The 25,645-nt window shown below is 46.8% G+C and overlaps 1 protein-coding gene across 1 annotated transcript; it reads right to left on the bottom strand.

Annotated features, from left to right (window-relative positions):
• Nucleotides 1–2,090: 2,090 nt before the first annotated feature.
• LOC135820927 (uncharacterized) lies at nt 2,091–20,434 on the bottom strand. Its single transcript, XM_065333987.1, has 7 exons — nt 20,223–20,434; nt 14,963–15,158; nt 14,370–14,518; nt 10,988–11,079; nt 9,582–9,772; nt 6,792–6,878; nt 2,091–3,451 (listed from the first exon to the last, which is right to left on the bottom strand). The coding sequence occupies exons 2-7, from the start codon at nt 15,072–15,074 to the stop codon at nt 3,075–3,077; spliced, it is 1,008 nt and encodes a 335-aa protein (XP_065190059.1). The 5' UTR covers nt 15,075–15,158; nt 20,223–20,434; the 3' UTR covers nt 2,091–3,074.
• Between the last annotated feature and the right edge of the window lie 5,211 nt (nt 20,435–25,645).

Genomic DNA, 25,645 nt, shown 5'->3' on the forward strand with positions numbered 1-25,645 from the left:
GATACCATTCTGTATGATTCAAGAAGTTCCGTTAGACCTTAGTCCTGTTCATCTTCTGTGGTTGGACTCTCTACAGTTGGAGTTCATGAATCGTTTGGCTGGACCGTCGCTGGTACATGTACACCATTGTTAGGAGACTCAAGGTATGATTAATTGGCTGACTCTGTCTGCCTGTCTGTCTGTCTTTCACTTCTCTTGTCCTTTCTTTTCTCCTCCTTTTTTCTCTCTCTCTCCCTCTCTCTCTCTCTCTCTCTCTCTCTCTCTCTCTCTCTCTCTCTCTCTCTCTCTCTCTCTCTCTCTCTCTCTCTCTCTCTCTCTCTCTCTCTCTCTCTCTCTCTCTCTCTTTCTCTCTCTTTCTCTCTCTCTCTCTTTCTCTGCAATTAATTACTATTGGCTCAACATCGTTGTAATGCGAATGTACGAAATTAGGCCCAAGCCTTAGATATACATGTACAATGTACACGGTATTCACTTTTGCCATGGACTTCACTGGACGATCAACAGCTCAACACTGCTTCCTTTGGCCTTCTGTTGCATACTAGCCCTTGGCGGAATGGATAGTGTTCGAAAAATTGGCAGATTTTGCTTCAAAAGCAGTGAAATTGGCATAACCAAGTCCAAGCAAACTTCATGGCAGATTCGTCCGTTATTTTCTTCTTCATTTCTTTTATCCACATGCCGAACAGGCATGAAGCATACCATAGAAATTACCCGGCATATTCTGCCGGTTTTTCTGCCGGCATTATCCGCCATTGGCTATACTGTGCACAGACTTGAGGCTACATGCACTGTTGTGGCAACTGACCACTGTGCAGAGCATTGTGCTGTAGAACCAAAGTAAATAATTCAACGATATTTGCGCACTGTGAAAATCCGTATGCCGTACGTGCCGGGGAGCGAGGACAACTTTCAAACGTAAATCTCTCTACAGATTTCCGTAGCTTTCCTACGTTCCCTTGTTTGTACAGGTACACACAGGACCAATAGGACATGGCGGTTATGTACTCTTGGTCACATAGGTAGGACTTTGTGAAACGCAATTGGAAGCTCTCTGGTATATATATGTGCTCATGATGAGTCAGACACTTGTGTCGGGATGTTTTTCTCACAAACAGTGAAAGGTTGCATATCGTCTGGAGATATCGGATGGAGAGCCAAGGATCAATTTAGAGAAAAAGGGCCAATTGCTGGACTGGTGTAACTGGTGGTGTTAGTGGACATTATAGCGTAACTTGTAGTTCCTTGGTCCTTTTTCTTTTCTATAGAATAGATACCGGTATCGTGTTTCTTTTCTATTCATATGGCCCCCTTGCTAATTACAAGATAACTGCATTGCCCTTGCATTTTAATGCAGTTATCTTGTAATTATGGGTTAGTGTCATAGGGATGCGTTGAATGCGATGAGTAAAAGTAAGTAAATAGGAATGTTCTGCTATACGTTTCGGGAACGCGACGCAAAGAGTCACGCGAACTCTCTTCGCGTTCCCGTAACGTAAAGAAATCCTGTTCTGCTCTACGCTTCACGTAGAGAAGCCACGTGGAATGTGTACTGGGAATTTCCCCTTCCATGTTTGGCAGTTTTCTGCATGCAGTTGATCGATACCCAGCAAATCCGTACGCATTTTCTCTGCGTGTGCCACAACGTAGAGAACCTCATCTCCGCGTAGGAGTCTGGAGCCAAAACACGCGAAGCCGTAGACTCTAACCCAGAAACCTGGTCTCTACGTGATTTCTCTACGTTTCACGTATAGCAGAACCTCTCTAATGATCGTGTCCGTTCCCGAAGGGAACTCACGACGGCCGCGAACGCCCTGTAAGCCCTAGCGGCGGATTCAGCGGCTAACTGTGGGGGTGAGTGGACAAGTCTAGCTCACAACCACTGCATGGCACAAGTGCCGAGAAACCCCATTAGCCACATTCATGTACCCGTTGTGCCTGGCCACAAGTTCCCAGTTGACTGTGGGTAGCAGCAAAACCGCTCCCAGCTAGGCAGGACTTGGACCAGGTACCTCTCGTATCTCAATCATGATCTTTGGCCAACCCACTGTGCACATGTGCCTGCCTGGTCCAATGCAATACAACACAACAAATAGTCGAAAGTACAAGTAACATTGAAGACCGGTCACTATAACACACGGTCGACCAAGAGTGAAAACCTGTGCGTTCCTATTTTCTAGGAAAGCCACAGAACAAGGCAGATAATAAACCCTCAAGTGTATGTGAAGAGAAGAGGAAATGGGGAGAAAACAGGAGCGCGCAGCAAGATGATCATGTTCACTGTGACTAGTAATCGAAAGGCGTTCAAGGCTTTACCAGCACAGCCGCTGATGCAAACACAGCACTGAAACGGTACCACGTGACCGCACACGCAAGAGTCAGTACTGAAACTTGCATGGTGGCCACTCAACTACTACGCAAGTTAAATTAATCAGCAAATGTTGGAGCACCTCAAGGACTGCATACAAGTGAAAAGTAGGCAAATAGCACAAAGAAAGAAGAAAAACAAGAAGTGAAAATAAAACCAGAACAGCATCTCATGTGCTTCCCCGGCATGGGGTGGAGTTTATGGTGTTTTGGTGGTTGCAGCGTTGACGGTGTTACCGGTGACCAGGGTACTAGGGTGTTGGCGCTCGCGTGGTGGTAGTAGTAGTGGCGCTGTGGCACAGATGACAACGGTCACTATAATCATGTAATCAAGAGTACATAATTTACGTCGTTTATGCACTCATGATGTAATGCACACAGTGTACGGCCGTTAACCCGTGGTAATGCCTCTGGTGCAGAGCTGATCTGGCCATATGGCTGCAGGACATACATGTACGTGTGAAGAAGAGCCAAGAACCAAACTCGACAGACCAATAATCTTTAAACAAAATACACATATGGCCAGCATGGCAGGAGTGAAGAGAGAGAAAGCTGCCTCGGCCGGCCTTGTTTTGTAATCTTCAAGAATATAAATAATTAGTGCCCATGCTCAATACTGGCCAGGCAAGGTAGATTTCACATTCACTCGATGAAAGGCTTTCTGAACGTTCACTGCTGACGGCAGTTGTTGCCCCCAGCTCCCGGTGCTCTTATTGCTCACACGCGGCGGGAGACTTGAAGTAACGCTTGACACGATGCCAGCGCAGCGCTCCGCCGGGGAACACGGAGAACTCCTTGGTTTCGGGGTTCACTGTGCCGGCGACGAGGTATCGCTTATCCCTCTTGAGCCCCAGGCCGCACGGCTGTGGGCAGCGTGCTGTCAGTGGGCTTGCCAGGGGTTTCAGCACCGGCAGGGGCTTCTTGTTGAGCGTTCTCGCCACCGGAATGCACTGGGAGTTCGCCGACGGCGTGCGCAGGTGGTACATGTGCGAGAGAGCGTCGTGGGCGGCAGAGCTGTTCGCGCAGATGGCGAGGACGTCGAAATAGAAATGACTGTGGACCTCCTTCTGGATCTTGCCTATTATAGCTGTGCACAGTCAAATAGAAGGACAGTCCAGAAAACCAGAGCAGACGAGATCAGACCAGATCAGAGCAGACCAAACATGGCGGACAAACATACACACACGCATGCAAACATGCAGACGTGCACACACAAATGTGTACACACACGCACACATACGTACACACACACACACACGCACACACACACACACACACACACACACACACACACACACACACACACACCTTAGACCTTAGACATGCCCATCGCGGGAGCGATGATAGCGAACAGCTATGTTAGACATAGCAACTTGTGCTGGGATTACACCATTCAACAGCTTGCAAGGCTGATGAATTGACCGCCACTATTTTTAGCCTGGTATCCACCACACAGCTGTTGAAGTGACTTTTTCTGGCCAGTGAATCCCTATTTTTCATTTTTCCATTTTTTCTTTTTTTCTTTTTTTTCTTTTTCTATACACACACCACACCACATACTCCAGCATACACTGGCTGTTGGTAACCACCCAGGAGAATGAAAGAAAAGTCAGGAAGAGTCTGAGAAAGAGGCAACACACACACACACACACACACACACACACACACACACACACACACACACACACACACACACACACACACATACATGCACATACATGCACAAACACACAGAAATACGCACAGAAATAAACACACACACAAATACACACAAATACACACACATACACAATTATTATAATGCTCACCGGGCACAAACTTCATCAGCCAACTCAAGCTCAACTGATGAGAGCCAAGGATAAGAATTTAAAGTAAGGGCCAACAGTGTTTCTGTTACCCGTTGTTTGTGTCCAACACTAGCAATGGGACAGATTGTATAAGCAGAAATATTCGTCTGGAATTTAATTTCGTCTTTTTCGTCCAAGGAGCTTTTGGACTAAATTAAATGCCTGACGAATATCGTTTTGTCCAGCTTTTCAATACACTCTTATGATCCATGGACGAAATTTACAACCGGACGAACTCCCTTTCTTTCGAGTTGGACGAAATTATTGACCGACGAAATTTTCTGCTTATACAGTATGTATCAATTTCCCGCCATTAGATTTTGCATGGCAAGTCCACTACAACCGTACACACTGTCATACCAACTCTGCATAAAAGATCATGAACTTTGTAAGGTCATACTCATAAATGTACTATAACGGGTTGTACCTGCCAAGTATGGGTTAAGTTTCCCCGCAAAAAAGGCGACGGCCATCTTAGGGCCCGGTCACACATGCACTCGAAAGTAGCGTATACGCTGAAGCGAGGTCGCAGGAGCGAAAAATGGCATGGCAACGGCGAAAAGCGGAACTTCCGCTTCAGCGGAAACTCCAATCCGCTTCCTCCAAAATTTTCGAAGCGAGACTGTCGCTTCTGCGGATTCGCTTCAGCGGAAAACACCACGGTCTGCTGTATATGGACTTGCTACGAGAAATTTGTATGCGTATGATGTCCATGCAACAAAAATGCGTGCAAGATAGTCATTGACCTCGTCTATTTTCCGTACCGTATGTTCCACAGTCCACTTTACTCCCATTTTCCGCCAAAGTAGGAGTTGTGCCCTGTTTGTATGTGTGACCATACACAAGTGGTTTCGCTGGAGCGACACCAGGCTCGCTGCCGCCGAACCTCGTCGCCGAAGCGAATCCCAGTGCATGTGTGACCGGGCCCTTAGATGCATACCTCCCGGGCCATAGCAGTAAGATGCCGGCGAGTGAGAACGTGCAACACAATACAGACTGATGTTGTTGCGCAACAACGGCGCGTTTACAAAAGTGAAAGACTTTTCATGCCGCAGGGGCACCGGAAGGTATTTTAGTGTGGTGCGGTCAGCCATCTGCAATACAATTTACTTGTGGGGGGGGGAGGGGATGGTTGAGCCGAAAAAATTGGAAATTCAGAGCCCGAAATCAGTGCATTTTATTGATTCACGGGGTACTTGGGGCAAAGAGTGGTACGGTCAATACCGTAGTGACCGTACCGTGTGCGACGCCCCTGCATGGCTTATGCATGCTGTTGTTTAGTTTTATTTTGTAGTGTTTTAGTCACCGTTAGGTGCTGCATCTGCCGCTAGGGTTTATCGGGTGTTAGCGGCCGTCGTGAGTTCCCTTCGGGAACGGACACGATAATTTACTTTTTTTTAAATTTTGTTAGTCCTGACTTTGTTGCATTGTTTCGGTTGCACGTGCACTCTTCTGTGCACCATGGAACGGCTACGTCATTATCACATGTTGTGTTCTGTTCTGCGCATGCTCACATGCTGCCACGATGTTTGTCTTTTTCTTCAGTTATCTGTTTTGCCTCGTCGCGTCCGGTCTTCTTGTTCGTCCGTCTCCGTCTTCTCAAGAAATTATGTAGAACTCTTAGTTCAGTTGCGTTGTGTGTGGGGAGTTGGATGGGCAGGGAGGCTGGGCAGGGAGGCTGGGCAGGGAGGCTGGGCAGGGAGGCTGGGCAGGGAGGCTGGGCAGGGAGGCTGGGCAGGGAGGCTGGGTAGGGAGGAGGCTGAGCAGGGAGGCTGGGTAGGGAGGAGGCTGAGCAGGGAGGCTGGGCAGGGAGGATGGGCAGGGAGGATGGGCAGGGAGGCTGGGCAGGGAGGCTGGGCAGGGAGGCTGGGCAGGGAGGCTGGGCAGGGAGGCTGGGTAGGGAGGAGGCTGAGCAGGGAGGCTGGGTAGGGAGGAGGCTGAGCAGGGAGGATGGGCAGGGAGGCTGGGCAGGGACGCTGGGCAGGGAGGCTGGGCCCCTGACGCCTGGAAAACATGTGCTGGTGCACAAAAGATGTCATACTGACATTTTAACTATGACATCAGGCTTTCTCTCAGATGTACCGTAAAGTACCGTTGATCCGCCCCCTCTCTAATTCCCGCCCCCTGTCAACTTTCTACTTGTGAAGCGACTTCGGCGTATACAACGAAATAACATGTTGAACCGAGGCATGCACTGCTGTACACAATACGTGCCAATCCAGGATGAAAATGTACACAATTCAGCACATCGTGTCTGATCCTCCACGTTGTTGTACATCGTACCGCACTTGACATCCTTGATCTAATTCCCGCCCTCTGCCGAAAACCCAGCTGGGAATCGACATGGCGTGGGGGGCGGATCAACGGTATTTTACGGTACATGGCCCCCGCAGGTAGGGGAAGATGAAATGAAATTAACTTCTAAAATAACGGAATAGAGGTAGCCACTTTGGCGATAATGGAGGAATGTGCGTGTTCTTCACGGCCATCCATATGTAGCTCCCCCCCCCCTCTACTTAACCCATGAGCATTGTTGCATAATGTAAGGTGATACTGCAACTGATCCATTCTGGCTCTTACCAAAGTCGTTGCAGCGAGCTTTCTGGACCAACAACTGTTCATCCTGGCTGTGTTTCGTGATGTTACATCTTGGGCAATCTTGGTCAACTGCATAGGTAGAGAGACAAAAAAATAATTATTTATGGATATTTCAATAACCTACGAGGAGATAATAGTCGTAAAACGGCAATGAATAAAACTAATTGTGCACTCATGAGTCATAACCATGTTGTTGCGTATCGGTTCTATTAGAAAGAAAGACTTTTCATCGCTCATTTTTTTGTGGTCCTTTGGTTTATTTGGTCTTGTTTTGCGTTCTCCTTTTGACTCTGTTGTCTGTTTTGGTTGCATGTGTAGTTTGTACATGAACCAAGTAACGGTTACGTCATTGTCATGCGTTATGTTTCGTTTGCGCGCATGCTCATGTGCTGCCATGATGTTTGTTATTGTCTTCAGTTTCCAGTTTACCTCGTCGTGTCCAGTCTTCTTGTTTGTCCGTCTCCGTCTTGTCGAATAATTATGTAAAACTTCAGTTCAGTTTCGTTGTTTTGTGTGGCGGGTCGGATGGGCAGGGAGGCTGGGTCCCTGACGCCTGGACAACATGTGCGGGTGCACACAAATGTACATGTGTCATGGCTGCGCGTTGGCGGGTTTGTGACTTGGCTTAGATCAGTCTAGTGGCTACCCAGGTAGACGACCAATATTGTCGCCATCCAAGTTAGCTAGCTCACACAGAACGACAGGTTTTTAATTCCACTTGAACAGTGTTTATCGAACCATTGCAATGCCAAATCGAAAGATCAAGCGTGAAGAGTCAAAGACCCAAAGCAGGAGAGAGTCGGAGGAGTAGTGAGCTCCCCGAGAGTCGAGAGGAGTAGTGAGCTCCCCGAGAGTCGAGGATGAATGCCAGCAAAACAGCTCCTTTTATATGGTACATTATGTGATCAAAAGTGCACATCATGGTTGCCTGTGGAGCACATTACATAACTTTACAGTCTCCTAAAATACGTACGTATCCTGTCCGACGGCAAAAGAGGCTGCAGATTTAGTTTTTCTGCGCGTCGACGGGATGTCTGCGACGCGAAAGTTCAGCTCGCGTTATTTGGCTCGCACGTCGAAAAAATCAACGCGAGTGACCTGCTGCTCACGTCGAAATTTGGACATTACATAACGTTACAGTCTCGTATATAAATACGTATCCTGTTCGACGGCAAAAGAGGCTGCAGATTTAGTTTTTCTGCGCGTCGACGGGATGTCTGTCCTGACGTTTACTGGGACCGGCGCTGACTCTGCCGATCACGGCGTTCTGGACTCGACGGGATGTCTGTCCTGACGTTTCCTGGGACCGGCTTAGACTCTGCCGATCACGGGCGTTCTGGACTCAACGGGATGTCTGTCCTGACGTTGCCTGGTACCGCCGGACTCTACCGATCACGGGCGTTCTGGAGTCGACGGGATCTCTCTTCCGACGTTTCCTGTGACCGGCACTGAATCGCTCGTTCACGCTTATTTTGGAGACGACGGGATCTCTCTTCCAAAGTATGTTTATGCTGACGCATCCTATCACCTAATCGGCGTCTATTCTAATTTAATTTCCTCCTCGTCTCCCTATTTCTTTTCAAATCCCATTCTACATCAGGGAGTCATATGCATAATACGACGAATATTGGTACGGTACGGGACAGATACAGGAGCCCGCAAATATTGTGGACAGCTGTTATGTACAATCCTGTAGAGCCTTTGTAGTCACAGATACGGGACAGATACGGGATAGCGCCAGGCGTGACACAAACAAACAAACAAACACACAAACAAACAAATACCAAATTAAAGCTGTGTGGACCCTGGCTAGCGCCAGACGTTACTGAAGTAACGTCTTCTGCATAGCTACGGGAATAAATATTACTACAGTGGAGATTGGATATAACGACACTCCTTCGGCAGAAAGCAAAATGTCGCTATAATCGATCTGTCACTAAACCCGATTTGTCGTTATACCCAAGGTCGTTACATCCAATCTCCACTGTAAATGAAAAAAATCCAGAACGTTTTCTCGCGACTATCATCAGTGGAACATCGTCACTCTTCAAATAATACGCACTCACCCTTTGTTGTCCACACACGCACACATGTAACATAGTTACCGCACTCATTTGCCGCCACAATTTTCACATTCAATGCATAAGCTCACACTGCTGGTGTAATTGACGCTATGTGTAACCGCGAGCTGCTATTTTGGTGAATATTATTCTCGCTACATAACTGGTTGTTTTAGTGATTTCTCGCATGTGACGATGTTCCACTGATGATAGTCATGAGAAAACGTTCTGGATTTTTTTCATTTCGTAATAATTATTGTTTTCTACATGTACATGGTTATGACTCATGAGTGCACAATTAGTTTTATTCATTGCCATTTATGGATATGCGTGCATGGGGGCGTGTGTGTGTGTGTGTGTGTACACGTGTGTGTGTGTGTGTGTGTGTGTGTGTGTATGTATGTATGTGTGTGTGTGTGTGTGTGTGTGTGTGTGCTTGCGCGTACGTACGTGTGTGTATATGTGTATGTGCATGTGTCAGTTACTCACCCGGGTGTCCGTAACGAGAGGGTGGTCCAGAGAGACACACTGAGGGACCCTGCGAGGTTACACGGTAATAATCATCAGACGTGTAGCTCGTGTATTGTCAGCGTAGTCCTAACTAAACTTTTTTTTCGGTTCGTGAAAATAATCGATAACGCCGGATAACCCCTTACGCGTTATAAAGTACCCATACTCAACTTGCATCTGATCTACTGAAGCTCCGACCTACCGTTAAGTTGTCTGGGCTTTTGGCAGATGGCGGCTTCGCGTCTGTAGTTGCATAAGCTGGTCTCGATCGATCCATTTCCGCCCATGTAAAAGCAGCTGCTCCCTGCCCAGCTCTGGTAGAAGTCAGACTTGATGGGTGGCTGGTAAGGGGAACCGACCAGCGATCGCATGCTGTACATCCAGTAGGGACCTCTGCAGTGATGAACAGTCACATCAGCACAACGTCTTCAATCGACTGCTTTCACATCTATCACATGACCATACAGGGCAGCCATGTTGGTTCCAACCCTGCTCAACCCCTGCATCTATGGGTCACATGATGCCGGCCATGTTGCTTCCAACTCCGCTCAACCCCTGCATCTATGGGTCGCGCGATGTCGGCCATGTTGGGTCCACTGTCCACATGATCATGATCACTTTCTGCACAAAGCTAGTCACATGACCAGGATGTGACACTGTTCTATACTCGGAGGCTCCACAGCAGACAATCAATCATCTTTTTTTTTACTTTGTTTTACTTCGCAAAATCCAAACAGGAATTTCTTCCCAATAACAATCTCACCAACACCTTCACAGCCATGGTCTTCTGCTGAAATTGAAATAAGTTTTTCTCCAAATTTTCGCCCCTGGGTCTTCATCAGGGAGTATTAAGGCCGATTCACATTACAACTTTCTGTGACACGGCACGCGATTTGCGACAGCTGCGACAAGAAACTACCTGTCACGAGCTGTCGCGTGCAGTCGCAAGGCACCTGTCGCAGAAGTTGAAGAAAGGTCAACGTTTGCGACATGCGACGCGCGGCATACACAAATGGAGTACAGTTTCTACCCTGGATGCACGTACATAGTACTACTAGTGAATAAGGATGTCGCAAACATGAAAAAGATTGTGAACCGTGTGTCGCTGTCGCAGCGCGTCGCAGGTGTCGCAAGTCAGATGTCGCGTCGCAAGAAGTTGTATTGTGAATCGGCCTTAACACTGAAATCAAAGCGGGCTCAGCTGCAGTATACACACCCCACATGTATGATCAACCGCAATTGCAGTGGAAGAAGACCTCGGTTGTGAAGCTGTTGGAGAGATTACATCAAGCAAGCCAAGAACACTGCCAGCGAGCAATGTGTATGTGTGTGTGTGTGTGTGTGTGTGTGTGTGTGTGTGTGTGTGTGTGTGTGTGTGTGTGTGTGTGTGTGTGAGTGTGTGTGCGTGTGCATGTGTGTGCATGTGCGAGTGAGTGTGTGTGTGTGTGTGTGTGTGTGTGTGTGTGTGTGTGTGTGTGTGTGTGTGTGTGTGTGTGTGAGGTGGGTTGGTGTTTTTTGGCAAAAGCTGGGCTAGCTCTCACGTTCGATGCGCTCCCGTTACCCCGACATCCCTTTACCCGGACATCCCATACCTGAATAGGGCCATACCTGAATAGGGGGCCACCCCGGCTAGGAGACACGTCCGTAAGACCAATCCAGGTATTTGTCGAGTGGATCATTCTGGTCAGTAGCTGGTGCACCTATCGCAATAGCATACCAAACACAAACACAAAGATAGCCATGGCAGGGCCGTCGGACACGCTACAGTCACTACGGTATTGACCGTACCACCCTTTGTTCCAGACATTCCGTGAATCAATAAAAGGCACTGATTTAGACTTGAAATTTCAAAGTTTTTCAGAGAAGCCAGGAGTACATATGGTATTGACCATACCACCCTTTGTTCCAGACACTCCGTGAATCAATAAAAGGCACTGATTTAGACTTGAAATTTCAAAGTTTTTCAGAGAAGCCAGGAGTACATATGGTATTGACCGTACCACCCTTTGTTCCAGACACTCCGTGAATCAATAAAAGGCACTGATTTAGACTTGAAATTTCAAAGTTTTTCAGAGAAGCCAGGAGTACATATGGTATTGACCGTACCACCCTTTGTTCCAGACACTCCGTGAATCAATAAAAGGCACTGATTTAGACTTGAAATTTCAAAGTTTTTCAGAGAAGCCAGGAGTACATATGGTATTGACCGTACCACCCTTTGTTCCAGACACTCCGTGAATCAATAAAAGGCACTGATTTAGACTTGAAATTTCAAAGTTTTTCAGAGAAGCCAGGAGTACATAATGGTATTGACCGTACCACCCTTTGTTCCAGACACTCCGTGAATCAATAAAAGGCACTGATTTAGACTTGAAATTTCAAAGTTTTTCAGAGAAGCCAGGAGTACATATGGTATTGACCGTACCACCCTTTGTTCCAGACACTCCGTGAATCAATAAAAGGCACTGATTTAGACTTGAAATTTCAAAGTTTTTCAGAGAAGCCAGGAGTACATATGGTATTGACCGTACCACCCTTTGTTCCAGACACTCCGTGAATCAATAAAAGGCACTGATTTAGACTTGAAATTTCAAAGTTTTTCAGAGAAGCCAGGAGTACATATGGTATTGACCGTACCACCCTTTGTTCCAGACACTCCGTGAATCAATAAAAGGCACTGATTTAGACTTGAAATTTCAAAGTTTTTCAGAGAAGCCAGGAGTACATATGGTATTGACCGTACCACCCTTTGTTCCAGACACTCCGTGAATCAATAAAAGGCACTGATTTAGACTCGAAATTTGGAAGTTTTTCAGAGAAGCCAGGAGTATACTGTACTTCAGGTGGCTGACCGTACCACCCGAAAATATCTTCCGACGCCCCTGATAGTAGGGGAGGGGCATCCTGCGGCTTTTTAACTCAAAGACGAATGGGGAGCACACATGCTCTCTCTCTGGACACTGCAAGTTCACAACTCAGCTCTCTGGATCATTATCGACGTTTCGGCAAATTGCCATCATCAGGATGCAATATGAAGTGGAAGTTTGCAAAGGAGCAGTTATTCCCGTCGCTATGCAGAAGACGTTACTTCAGTAACGTCTGGCGCTAGCCAGGGTCCACACAGCTTTAATTTGGTATTTGTTTGTTTGTGTCACGCCTGGCGCTATCCCGTATCTGTCCCGTACCGTACCGTACCATCAAACACAGCTGGCCACATACAGCTGGCCACAATATTCAAATAGGGCTTTCAAACACAAGATCATAACGTGAAGCAACTTGGAAGAATGAGTATGAACGCGAAGTGTATAAGGGAATGCATGTAGGGCAATAGTGCGGGTTCGAATCCCAGGTTATGCCTGAAAAAATAGGAGAATTGAAAAATTTATAACATCCCTATGCTTTTTTGCCTAGGTCATCAAGGCGGTAGACAGTGTCGTATTACCCTCGACCGTACCTGTCCCGTACCGTACCGTACCATCAAAGACGGCTGGACACAATGCATATTCAAATAGGGCTTTCAAATGCAAGATCATAACGTGAAGCAACTTGGAAGAATTGGTATGTATGCTAAGTGTATCGGGGGATGCATGCAGGGCGATAGTGCGGGTTCGAATCCCAGGTTATGTCTAAAAAAAAGGAGAAATTTATAAGAATTTATAACATCCCTATGCTTTTTTGTCTAGGTCATCAAGGCAAAAAAAGCATAGTGTAGGGCCCTGAGCTTGCAAGCTCTCTCGTCTACAGTAGGGTGGTGTTGTTTAGTAAGTCAGCACACGAAGCACAGAAGCCATTATAGTTTCGACTAGGCCTTTCGCACCATTGATTTTCAAGTCGAATACAATGGTCGTTAACAAGGTACTGTAAGCAAGTCCTTAAGGCCTAGGCCTGGTACTAGTCCAAGGCCTAGGCCTGGTACTAGTCCAAGGCCTAGGCCTGGTACTAGTCCAAGGCCTAGGCCTGGTACTAGTCCAAGGCCTAGGCCTGGTACTAGTCCAAGGCCTAGGCCTGGTACTAGTCCAAGGCCTAGGCCTGGTACTAGTCCAAGGCCTAGGCCTGGTACTAGTCCAAAGCCTAGGCCTGGTACTAGTCCAAGGCCTAGGCCTGGTACTAGTCCAAGGCCTAGGCCTGGTGCTAGTCCAAGGCCTAGGCCTGGTACTAGTCCAAGGCCTAGGCCTGGTACTAGTCCAAGGCCTAGTCGAAACTACAGTTATGGCTTCTGTGCTTAGTGTGCTGATTTGCTCTCCTCCAACCAAGAATTTATTTAGTAAGGTAAACACAACACAGATGCAAGAAGGCGATGGAAAAACCTTGTGTGAGATGATAGTAACTTCCACTCACATGTCACTTGCGTTGTTTTTCGACGCGCCAGCCATATAACGCGAGCTGAACTTTCGCGTCACGTCTGAAATAACGTGCATCTTAACCTCTCTGATGTTCCGTTTTTACTTTCAAAAAATGTATGGTGCGCACTCGCACTTGGAACTCTGCATGGACACTTTCAAGACCTGACATCATCTTCACTGACAGGCGCCCTAGGCGCCCGCCGACTGATCAAACTGCACTGCTGGGTCGAACTGTACTGTACGCAGAGTCCAGAATCCTGGTCCGTTGAAAGTGTTTTTTTTTTGCAAGAAAAGGTCTTTCCACGTGTTCTAGTGCCATGCAGGGATTCTGAGAGAATTCCAGGGATTCTGCAAGTGTTGTTAAGTGATTGAGATTTTTGTGGTTGGTCACATGGTGTATTAAGTGCTGTTCTGTTAGAAAGAACTTTTGTTACTTCGGCTATAAAAGGAACTAACTCTCCTGCACTACGGTGTTCGTGAACTAATTCTCCTGCACTACGGTGTTCGTGACAGCAGGAGGGTGGACACTGCAGTGCTTAATCAGTGCAGTGCAAGAATGGCCTTGGCTACGACTCTCGATCCCCCATTCTTCAGCACCTGACGGCACCGTCCCAAGTTGTGTGGTCTGCATACGTAGATCTACGTACCTCTTTGCTGGCGATTTCCGCAAGCTTGGATCTCCGGTAGTAGCACTGCATATGTGCCTTTTGTAATGTAAGCCGGCGATTGAGATTGACCACTGTGTAGCAGCTTTGCCCGTGAGCGGTCCAGTCCGTGGACCAGTCCGCGGGGCAGCCTGCAACGAAGGAGACCATAATCGAAAACAGGTCATCGCGTCTGAGGCAGACGGAATGTTCACCCCAGTTATCATATGGGTGCACGGGATCGACCAAAGCCAAGGAGGGCGAATGCACAACGCACAGTCCGCCGAGTCTCAGTCTCTAGAATACAGCGGCAGGACGCCAGAAGCCGGCCGAGTGTAGGAGGACAATGCTACATGACAAAGACGAGAGAAGGTTGAGAGCAAAAAGCGTGCAGTGCAGTAGACAACCGTTCGGCCGCCTGCATCGGGAGAAATTATCATAATAATTATTATCAACCTTGGACGGGGCGTAGCCTCTATGTACATGAGAAGACACAGGTATGTCCAAAACCAACTGAAGGAAATTGGGGAACATTCAGTGTGTGGACAGATCGTTCACCAACGTTAGTCGTTGCCGAAGGCAAACGAATTACTTACCAGAAGAGGTTGCAGCCGCTTGCACAACACTGGAACACGACAGGACCACCAGACATATCACGGACAGAACCGTCATTCCCAACACGGGACGAGAGAGCCTAGGCCCAACCATTGTTGTCGAGAGCAGGAGGAGCAGCGATCACGAACGGCAGCAACAAGTCAGTGCAGACACCTGAGCTTCAGGGGGACGACCAAACTGGAAAGAAAGCACAAAAATTAATGCTTCGCATGTTACATAATCATACCTGGTTTTCAGACCAAACGTGTAGCTAGCTACAACTAACTTGCACAAGTACATGCGCGCAGACAGAGTGCATGACCTCATGTACTCTTGCACTTTTCGTTGGTCTACCTATAAGGCTATACCTAGTACCTACGTCTAGTAGACCGGTTTACGAGCTACGGACGGTTGTAGTAGTAGTAGTAGATCTAGACAGATCTACACAAAGACCTCATGTCATGAGCTCATTAGCTAGTTGAAGTTAGTTACTTAGTTGTTCGTAGATCTTCTTCTACATACGTATATACATGTACATGTAGTAGATCTACTAGTACAGTTGTAGTACCGGTATTTAGACAACCCATTTTTCCGAGGATCTGATATCAATGTAGACATTTGGACGCGAGGGTAGAATACCCATACGATCATGTTCTTCTCCTGCACACCGGACACGGTGCAACGGGTATTGCCAGTAGATATCTACTACATATGGACAAGATCTGTGCCTACAACCAGGGATTACAGGTAGTACAATACCTTATAAGCAAGAGTGTATTGCGTGACCGATCATCCTTTCAATGTTCTTATCCTTCCTTTTCCTTTTCCACCTGGACTCCTCCTTGGTTTCCCTTTTCTCTCTAGCTCTTCTCTTGTACCTTCTTGCTATTATTCACTTTAAAAGCCCGGCTTTCAGTGCTAATGACGAGATATCTCGCTCTGTAAAGTCTACCTGACTGGGAAGCCCTCGCGTGATAATACCTTGCACACAGTCACAGGGTTGTGTGCCCATGTCATCTCCCAGTATAGTACTACTCCCAGTGCCTGCAATTAAACTTCGTGGATCTACAACGCTACACTGTACTGCTGAAATACTATAAACTTGAGTATAAATAGCAGGGAGTAGTACAATACCCCTAACTATTGTACTATCGTGACTCCCTGCTGATAAATTATAATTATAGTAGTCAATTGAGGTTCTGCAATGAGTGAAACCAAGAGTACAAATACGTTTCTGTGATCTTGGTATTAGGGCTCCGCGTATTTTGGGTCCAGATTTCTACTCCTAGATCAGGTTCTCTATACTCTTGAATGCTGTCCTGGTGGCTATGAATGTGAGCAAGAGTGCATGTGTTATGTACTCTTGATGTGAGTATGAATGATTTATGGATCGTGCACCGGTGTGGTATCACTGGTATGTGATGTATGATGCGTCTGCCAGCACATGGTGTCACAAAAGTGGAGGAATCAAAAATAGCGAAGACAAACATCCCTCCACGCACTAGTAGACCGTGCACTCCGGAAATCAGGAAGTAAAGTAACGTACACTGTACAATGTAGTTAGTTGAAGTGTCCCTGTCGGGCAGGTGGCAACGCTTGCCCATGCGAATCGTTCTACTACTAGTCGTAGATCTACGTGCCAGGACTCGGGGACGGGGGTGGGGGAAGGAAATAGAATCTTCGGTCGTGACTCATAGCACCAGAAATAGCATTGAATTTGTCGTGCGCACACGCACAGCGTGCCATGCCTGCAGCCAGCCTAGCCCGCAGCGCATCCTCCACAAAATTTGCTAGAGGAACTTCGATGCGCAGCTTTAAATTGATATGAAATAACCCAAAGGCAATAATTATGCCTATCGAGGGGTTCATTTGATTTAAAGAACAGTACCAGTACTAGTATGGCATACTGTACAAAGACAAGTAGGGCTTGATGAGGAGAGAAACGGGGAAAATCAACTGCAAGGTGGCGGAATTCCGTTGATTGCATAGGCATGGAATAGCTGTAAATTTCCCGAGGGCAGCATTGAAACTTTAAGCGAGGCCTCCGATGTATGAATCTTTGGGGATTCTTTACTCGCCGTACAATGATTATGTAGACTCTCGGAAGGATCTGCGCATGCATGCATGCATGTCCAGTCGAAAGTGTCCTGCTCGATTTTGAGAACTTTCTACGCACGGATTACATATTATTGATACCACACATTTATAGAAGATTTGCTTGCAAATAAGGCGAGTCCCTAAAATGCAACCTACATTTGCAAAATGGCAAGAGGATCTCTTTGCGCCACCTACAGCGCATGAGCTAGCATACCTTGTCCATTTATGGTGCCAGAGACTACGGTGTAGCCCGCAAGCATGCCATGCGTAGAATTTCTCCACAGGCTACCTATAAGGCGCGGCACGTCGTAGATTTGAATTAAATTTTAAATATTTGCGTTCTACCACTCGTCCGCAACTCGGACCGGAAACAGCCCTTGGCTTGCAAGCTTGGTGGCCGGCAGAAAACTACTACTTTTTTTGGCATGTCTCATTCATATTTGGTACGTGTTCGTGGATAAAGAATTGGAGCAGAATTCCAGGAATTGCCCGTGAAAAGCTTTGTATGGTTAAACACACAAATATGCAACACGGAAAATATATTGTGTATACAACGCCTCCGTGGATAGAAAGAGTCTGAGAGAAAGAGAAAGAGAAAGAAATGTTCAACGTCCTACCAACAGTAGTCAGCTGTGGGATGAAGATTATGCCTAGTAAAATAAATAAAATAATAATAATAATAATAATAAAGGGTTTGCTCCCCACACCGGAGCTCGCGCTATTCCGCCGACTTTACTTGACACTTGACTGACTCACGACTGCCATCTAGAGCACACGAGAAGTCCATCGAACCTTCGACTCGGCAAACCTGCAAGAAAGCACCACTCCCTGCTCAATACACAGTGTTTCGGGGAATTCACCCCTCATCAGTTGAGCTTGAGTAGGCTGAGGAAGATTTTGCCTGAAGAGCACCACTTATATAGTGCTCTCCAGGCACAAACATCACCAGGGATACAAACTTACAGAGACGCTCCGTTTCCAGCGCGACAAACACCTCGCGAACACCAGATAGCAGCGTGAGTCAGTGTCGCTCCTGGACGGTGAGACAGACGTCGAGGACCCTCGGTCATTCGCAACGCTGTCACCTCCAAACCAACTAGTCGCAAGCCCGCGCTGGGCACAACAGTACGAATTAGTGGTTGCGACTTCGGCGATGATTTGTAAGAAAGGGTTTGCTCCCCACACCGGAGCTCGCGCTATTCCGCCGACTTTACTTGACACTTGCAGTCGTGAGTCAGTCAAGTGTCAAGTAAAGTCGGCGGAATAGCGCGAGCTCCGGTGTGGGGAGCAAACCCTTTCTTACAAATCATCGCCGAAGTCGCAACCACTAATTAATAATAATAATAATAATAATAATGATGGCGATGATACCTACATACTCCCATAATTACACCATGGCATTGTACGACACCCTACTGCATGCTTACCATAAACATACAGTAAAACAGCGGGTACGCATGTGGATGCCAGCAACAGACTACATAACCCCCAGAGGGGGTTATGTAGTCTTGATGCCAGGGATACAACTGGGATCAATTTTTGGGTGAGGTATTCCATATTTGAGGATGAGAGGTGGATAACCACTTCGAATGTGGTTTGGTATGGCATGGTAATCAAATTTAATCCCTACCTCAACCTTGTTACAGAGAACTGCTAAACGCGAACCGAATGGGAAAACAACGAGGATGTCATACGATAGAAAGAGGATAACAGCTAGTAATGATGGTCTGACAGTTCATGGAATGTTTGCATTGTGCGAGTAACGCTCATATCCGCACATCATAACGAGCCTGATAGAGCGAAACTCTAGTCAGTGACCCCGAAGTTCCACTACCGGCACCAGTACAGTCATGTACAGCCAACCTTGCAAATAACAATCTCGTTTATTTAAAGCACCAAACTCTTGCAAAAAAATTGGTTGTGAGCAACACTGGCTCACACTCAAACAACTGCTTTTCACCAGAAAAATATTATATTTCAACGTTTCGGTCATGAAATAACCATCATCAGGAATGCTCACAACCAATTTTTTACTTATGAAGCTGCGTGATGCGTCCTACAAGATTTTAAAACTCGCAAAAGTAATAACAACACTATCTTCAAAGCAAGTAACCACTCGTGACTTGACCGCACACTTTTAACCTGGCGAATATACTGCTATTCTATGGAACTGTTTACCTCCTAGTCTAACATCGGAAGCCTCACTTTATAAATTTACAGCTGCCCTCAGGAAATTTACAGCCAACAATGCTTATGCAATCAACGGAATTCGGTCACCTTCCAGTTGATCTTCCCCGTTTCCCTCCTCATCAAGCGGCCCTAGCTGTCTTTGTACATACTTGTACCAGTACTGTTCTATCAATCGAATGAACCCCTCGATCGATGGGCATATTGCCTTTGGGTCATTTTCATAATTGGGAGGTTTAGTTCCCACGTAACGGAAACGCGTACGTGGGTGATACACGTAAAGTGGATGAAGGGCATCCACGTTGCAATGTTATGTTTAGTCACATAATAACAACACGTCTCTCATGGCCGAGCGAGGGTCGTTATTCCCAAGGTTGACTGCATGATATTGTCCATCTCGTCAACATGCACTAGGCCTCGACCAAATATGCTTGCGCATATTTCCGCATATTTTGTGAGACAGTTCATATATGGCATATTGAGCGACAAAGGGAATATTGGAATGAAACCAGCATATAATTCAAGTATTCTGAAGAAAATGAGGACATGCCGACAAAACATTCATATTATGGACAAAATGCGTTCAGAAATGCCTTTTATGGATGAATTTGGAATGGTTGAGGCGTTTGCTACATTTCCCCATGGATGAACACTATCACTACGGTTGCTGGGGACACACCCCAGCCATACTATTCCGCATGTGTTTTGATTTGCACCATAAGCATGATAACCGTGTAGCCAGTGAATATTCCAAGGTTGTAATTTGACTGAAATGATCTACACTTTCTGCTTATGTCGAGCATATTTTGGCATATTTTGGCATATCTTTTGGCATATCTTGCTAAGCCTTTGGCATATTATGGACGTTTTCCCTGATATGCGACGAGCATAATAATTATGCTCTTTTTTTAGCATATTTGGTCGAGGCCTAACATGCACTACACAACCTCAAGGCAAGAAATCGTTTCAAACACTCACCTTATTCGCAGCACAAGCCAAGGCACTGGTCACTTCGGTCACTTTGGGCAACACGACGCGTGAGTGGCGCTGAATGTCCAATGCTGTCTCCGCGACAGTAGTACTATAATTATAGGTGTTTCGGTATTCGTACGTACGCACCTCAAACTGTACTACCTACGACGCCAAGTGATTCGGAGAAACAGGCTCGGAGACTTACGACTGTTTAAAAACAATATTGGACTACAGATAGAGTACAGCAGTCTCCCCTCCCAACACCAGCACGTTTCTAACCAAACCACAGGCTGAGACGACAAGACGCATAGAGGACCTGACAGCTTACAACGCTCTGTTTTAATCTAGCCGTGCCTGGCTCTGGTTCCTGGAATCCCACCACCCGGTACCCCAGTAAACCTCACATGAGTCATGGGTCAGGTCCCCCAGCACCGCGCACTGGCATCGCTACAGACCTCCACGATAGCACTCGGGCGCCGCAAAGGTAACTGGAGCTAGCTACAAGGCAGCCCAAGATGGATCGAATCGGACCCGGAGAATCGTTTACATCTCAGAGGTGCAGAATCGAGCACGGACAGCGAGTCGCGCGAGCACGCCAGGGCCTATATGGCCTAGGGAGTCGTTTCTGGTGCATTTTTAAAATCATTTACCAAGCCGTTAATGCGTTCCGTACTACTACTAGTACTAGCAAACAGAACCTTACGTCTGTTTGCTGCTGCCCCAAGATATATATCCATGTCTTTCCGGTGCACCTACAGCGCATCAAGAAAGATCCCTGATCCCCACAGCTGTAGTACCAGTACTGGATCCAGTATCTTTTTGCTTTGCCTCTTTACTTCATTGAGGGTTTCACGCAATTGGCTTCGTGAATAACCGTTCTCCAGTATCCATTTACCTTTTTTCAAGACTTGGAGAATTCTCCAAACAAGTTACGACTTTGAGTTTACTGTCAGACCACTGTCCAGCTAGGATGAGAGTGTGTGGCGTGAATGCCGCGTGATTAGATTCCGGTACCCGTGCCATGTAATTGTACTGTTGCTTGGAGCATGCATACATGGAACGAAGGAAATCGTGTTCTATTTAATCCGATTCCCAGATGGTTTTCTTGTGGTCTGCCGGTGTCAAGTCGTGAATTCCTGTGCGTGGAGAATCACTCCACATGCGCAGAAAACATGTTAAAGACGGATATCTAGTTGAGTCAAACAGGATCCTCGGAAATCAGCGCCGTGTCCTCTCCAGGGTTAAAGGGGAAGTGCATCGATTTTTCAAGTAGGGCTCAGATGAAAGACAATTGGATATCGGTTCCGATGGTATATCTCTCGCTTGCGTCCGGCAAGGGAAACTTGCCATATCGCCGATTTCCTGATCCCGTTTCCATGGCGACTACAGGTGATGACGCACATTCTGCTTAGCTCCGTGAGAGAGAAGGTCGATCAGTGAAGAATTGTGTCATTTTCAGTTGTCTTCTTGTATTCACGAAGTGAAAGAAGTACTGTGTTCAAGGCTGTTAGTGCCGTGAACTGTTTATCAGTAGTCCTCTCCGTTGTGTACTGGGACGTGACACCGACAGAGGAAAGCTGGAGTGCGGAGACGTTAGCTGGCAAGCGAAAATCGTGACGAACCAAGTGCTGAAATCTTGGTTGGGACAAATCAAACGTTCAGCATTTACCTCAACCAAGGACCATGCCGTTTGCTCTTTCCACTTCCTGAAGGTGGATGCGCTGCCTGCTGGAGACTCTCCTATCTCTCGTAACATCTTCTGAAGCCAGGTGAGACGACGAGTAGCGGAGATTAGCGAACGAAATAATGTCGTATGTTTTGAATTTTTTGCTGAACATTTCTCAGGAGAGATGGCGAATACCAAGCATCTTCTCCAAGTCTAGAGAAACCATTTCGTAGGCTACATTCCGCCTAGGGAAATGCAGGAGATGGCCTGGCTGGGGAGGACACACTTGGAGGAGAACGAAGTAAGTGATCTTGTTTGTTGTTCTTTGGTATTGCAATCTTATGTTTGACGAACATACGGCATGGTGCATAGTTGGTCGTTGAGTGCCTGCATGTGCATGTATAAGTGTGTGCTGATAAACACTTCCTATGCAAGAATCTGACACTCATGCTCTCTTTATTTCTTGCCGAGTATGTGCGCACGTGTGTGTGTGTGTGTGTGAGAGAGAGAGAGAGAGTGTGTGTGTGCAGGAGCAGCGTGGAGCATGCCAGTGTGATCGCTGTGGCCGTTGCTTTCTTAGCTGTGGCGTTCTTGCTCGTCACAAGTGTGTGGCTCAGCCCCCAACGACAGTGGAGCCGTGTTGTGGTGAATACTGTGTGTCCTGCGACCGCTGCTTCCGTTCGGTCCAGGGCAGGAATAGACACCGCTGCTGAAGCTCTCCCCGGCCGTACGTCAGTCTCGTGGCAGATGACCCGAACTCTCATTTTGTGTGTGTGTGTGTGTGTGTGTGTGTGTGTGTGTGTGTGGTGTATGTTTATGTATGTGTGTTGCTCCCTACGTAGACAAACTCTTGTTTTTGTGTCCCGTGCGCCCAGGGGGGGCCGTTCTCCCATTCTCTCTCCACTGCCCCTCCGGGCCCACGTGGCAGTGACTCGACAGGGCAAGTGTGTGTATGGTGCATTTTGTGTGCTGGCATGTCTGTATAAATATGTTGGACAGAATTTGTTCACCCACAACGTTCACGGAAAACCATGCTAAGTGTTGCTGGAACGTATGGAGTCTGCGAGCACTTACAATAACTTACGTCATGTCACAACAAAGAACGGTGCAGTGTTTGACCCTCATGTAAACATGATGGTGATGGTACCTCATGTAAGCTACCCATGAAGCTAGAAAGAACATCAGGTCAACAGAATTGTACCAGAGGAAAGCATCTATTGCCCGAACTTCTTCATTTGAAATGATCAATACCCTTCCCCATAGAGACAACATGCAGATGATGTGTATGGACAAATAATATATAAATAGGCCATTCACTGAGGGCATGGAATGATCTCTACGTGTAGATTGGATAGACACATGCACGTCTGCAAGGAAAGCATTTGTTCATGGGTTAGTTCATGGGCTGATTGAGTTCACATGGACTAAGTTCATACATGCCATCTCTCCTGAGATATGTTCAGCAAAAAATTCAAAACATACGACATTATTTCGTTCGCTAATCTCCGCTACTCGTCGTCTCACCTGGCTTCAGAAGATGTTACGAGAGATAGGAGAGTCTCCAGCAGGCAGCGCATCCACCTTCAGGAAGTGGAAAGAGCAAACGGCATGGTCCTTGGTTGAGGTAAATGCTGAACGTTTGATTTGTCCCAACCAAGATTTCAGCACTTGGTTCGTCACGATTTTCGCTTGCCAGCTAACGTCTCCGCACTCCAGCTTTCCTCTGTCGGTGTCACGTCCCAGTACACAACGGAGAGGACTATGATAAACAGTTCACGGCACTAACAGCCTTGAACACAGTACTTCTTTCACTTCGTGAATACAAGAAGACAACTGAAAATGACACAATTCTTCACTGATCGACCTTCTCTCTCACGGAGCTAAGCAGAATGTGCGTCATCACCTGTAGTCGCCATGGAAACGGGATCAGGAAATCGGCGATATGGCAAGTTTCCCTTGCCGGACGCAAGCGAGAGATATACCATCGGAACCGATATCCAATTGTCTTTCATCTGAGCCCTACTTGAAAAATCGATGCACTTCCCCTTTAATCCCGCTCCCTGCATGGTGGGATCCGAGTGGGCCTGCGTCACAGTGCGTGCACCGATCACGTAAGATTGTACCAAGAGTATAATTATTATAGGGGGTTATAAATATAATACTCTTGCAGCTTGATAGGGTCCGGCGGATTCTGCCGGCAGAAAAATTGGCAGAATTCGGTACTTTTTCTGGTAAGTTTCATGCAGGTTTGGTGTGTGGATAAAAAGATGGAGCAGAATTCGAGGAATTTCCCGCCATAAGGTTTGTATGGTTCTGCGAATTTCACTGCTTTTCGAGCAGAATCTGCCACCTTTTCGAGCAGAATCCGCCGGTCCCTACACCTTGATTATACTGCTCATACAACAGCACGCGTTGCTCTGGTGAATACGGTGATGATGGTCCTCGGAAACGCAGATATAAAAATAGTGACGCAAGTCGAACAATGGCGGTCGCTGTATGTATTTCTTCATAAAGTAAACTGCTAGATACCTGTATACAATGAGATGCCCGGCGGAAAGGCGAAGCATGCAGTACCACGTAATAGGAATAGTAGAAATGAGCACGTATTTGGCGAGTAGCGACATAAATATATTATTATAATATTTATTATTACATCTCAAGACTCAATGGAAACACCGGTCAATGTGTTGGGGGGGGGGGGGACCTCTCCCAGTATTACTGAAATACATGATGGTCTATAGTATTGTACCTGTCTGCTTCTACATGACACTGTATATACATGTAGTAATAGATCTGCACAAGGCAGAACAACAGAGACCAAAAATCCTTCTCGTAACTCCGAGCTTCGTGTTCATAAACACTCATGAGACGAAAGGACCTCAGACACTTTGTCTAGTAATAGATCTGGCAATGGTGCATGGTTAAACGTACATGTACAATGTGCATTAGTATGTATGCACAGGCAAACCGGTGTTTCTCTGGCGCATCCTTCAGCTTAAATACATGTTTGCCTGGATGGGCTCACTCCACCTTTGGTCAATCCTTCAATAAAAAAATGAATCAGTCACTCCACATGTACCCCTCTGCTAAAGCAAGCCTCGGAAGTGGTTGTGACACTTCACATCTTCACAAGTGAACGTGCTGCCAACACCAACACCAAACACGCGTCGGCATAATGATGTACAGTCAGGTACATGTATCGTGACATTGTACATACACAATCATGTAGAGAGTCTACATGTAGATCTACACGTACATGATTATGCATGTACATCTGCATCACTATGCTCAGGCTATTTCGAAACATCTACATGACACGGATTATGACTGCTTTCTTAGGTTCGTGCATGCTGCATGCTGTGACGGTGTCACGCCTGAATCCCGCACCGCAATTCAGTCAGGAATTCTGGGGATACTTGTAGGTCTTTGGGGCACAAGGAAACGGAGTAAGCCGAAACATTCCTCCTGTCGTCCGCTCTCGTCAGGATGTGGGAAATTGGTGAATGCAGTGAATCCACTGTAAAAAAAAGTAAATTATCGTGTCCGTTCCCGAAGGGAACTCACGACGGCCGCTAACACCCGGTAAACCCTAGCGACAATCCACTGTAGACGGTGGCAAAGTCATTGCCGGAATTCACTCAGTGTCACACAACGATTACGCAACACTGCAACAGTACTGACATGCCTACAGAGTACCTCTTAGGTCACTGGTTTGAGGGAAAGATGCAAACGGGAAAAGTCTGAAGAAGAAAAATTGATTCTC

This window comes from Sycon ciliatum, chromosome 7 (assembly GCF_964019385.1).
Source record: "Sycon ciliatum chromosome 7, ocSycCili1.1, whole genome shotgun sequence".
Taxonomy (NCBI): domain Eukaryota; kingdom Metazoa; phylum Porifera; class Calcarea; order Leucosolenida; family Sycettidae; genus Sycon; species Sycon ciliatum.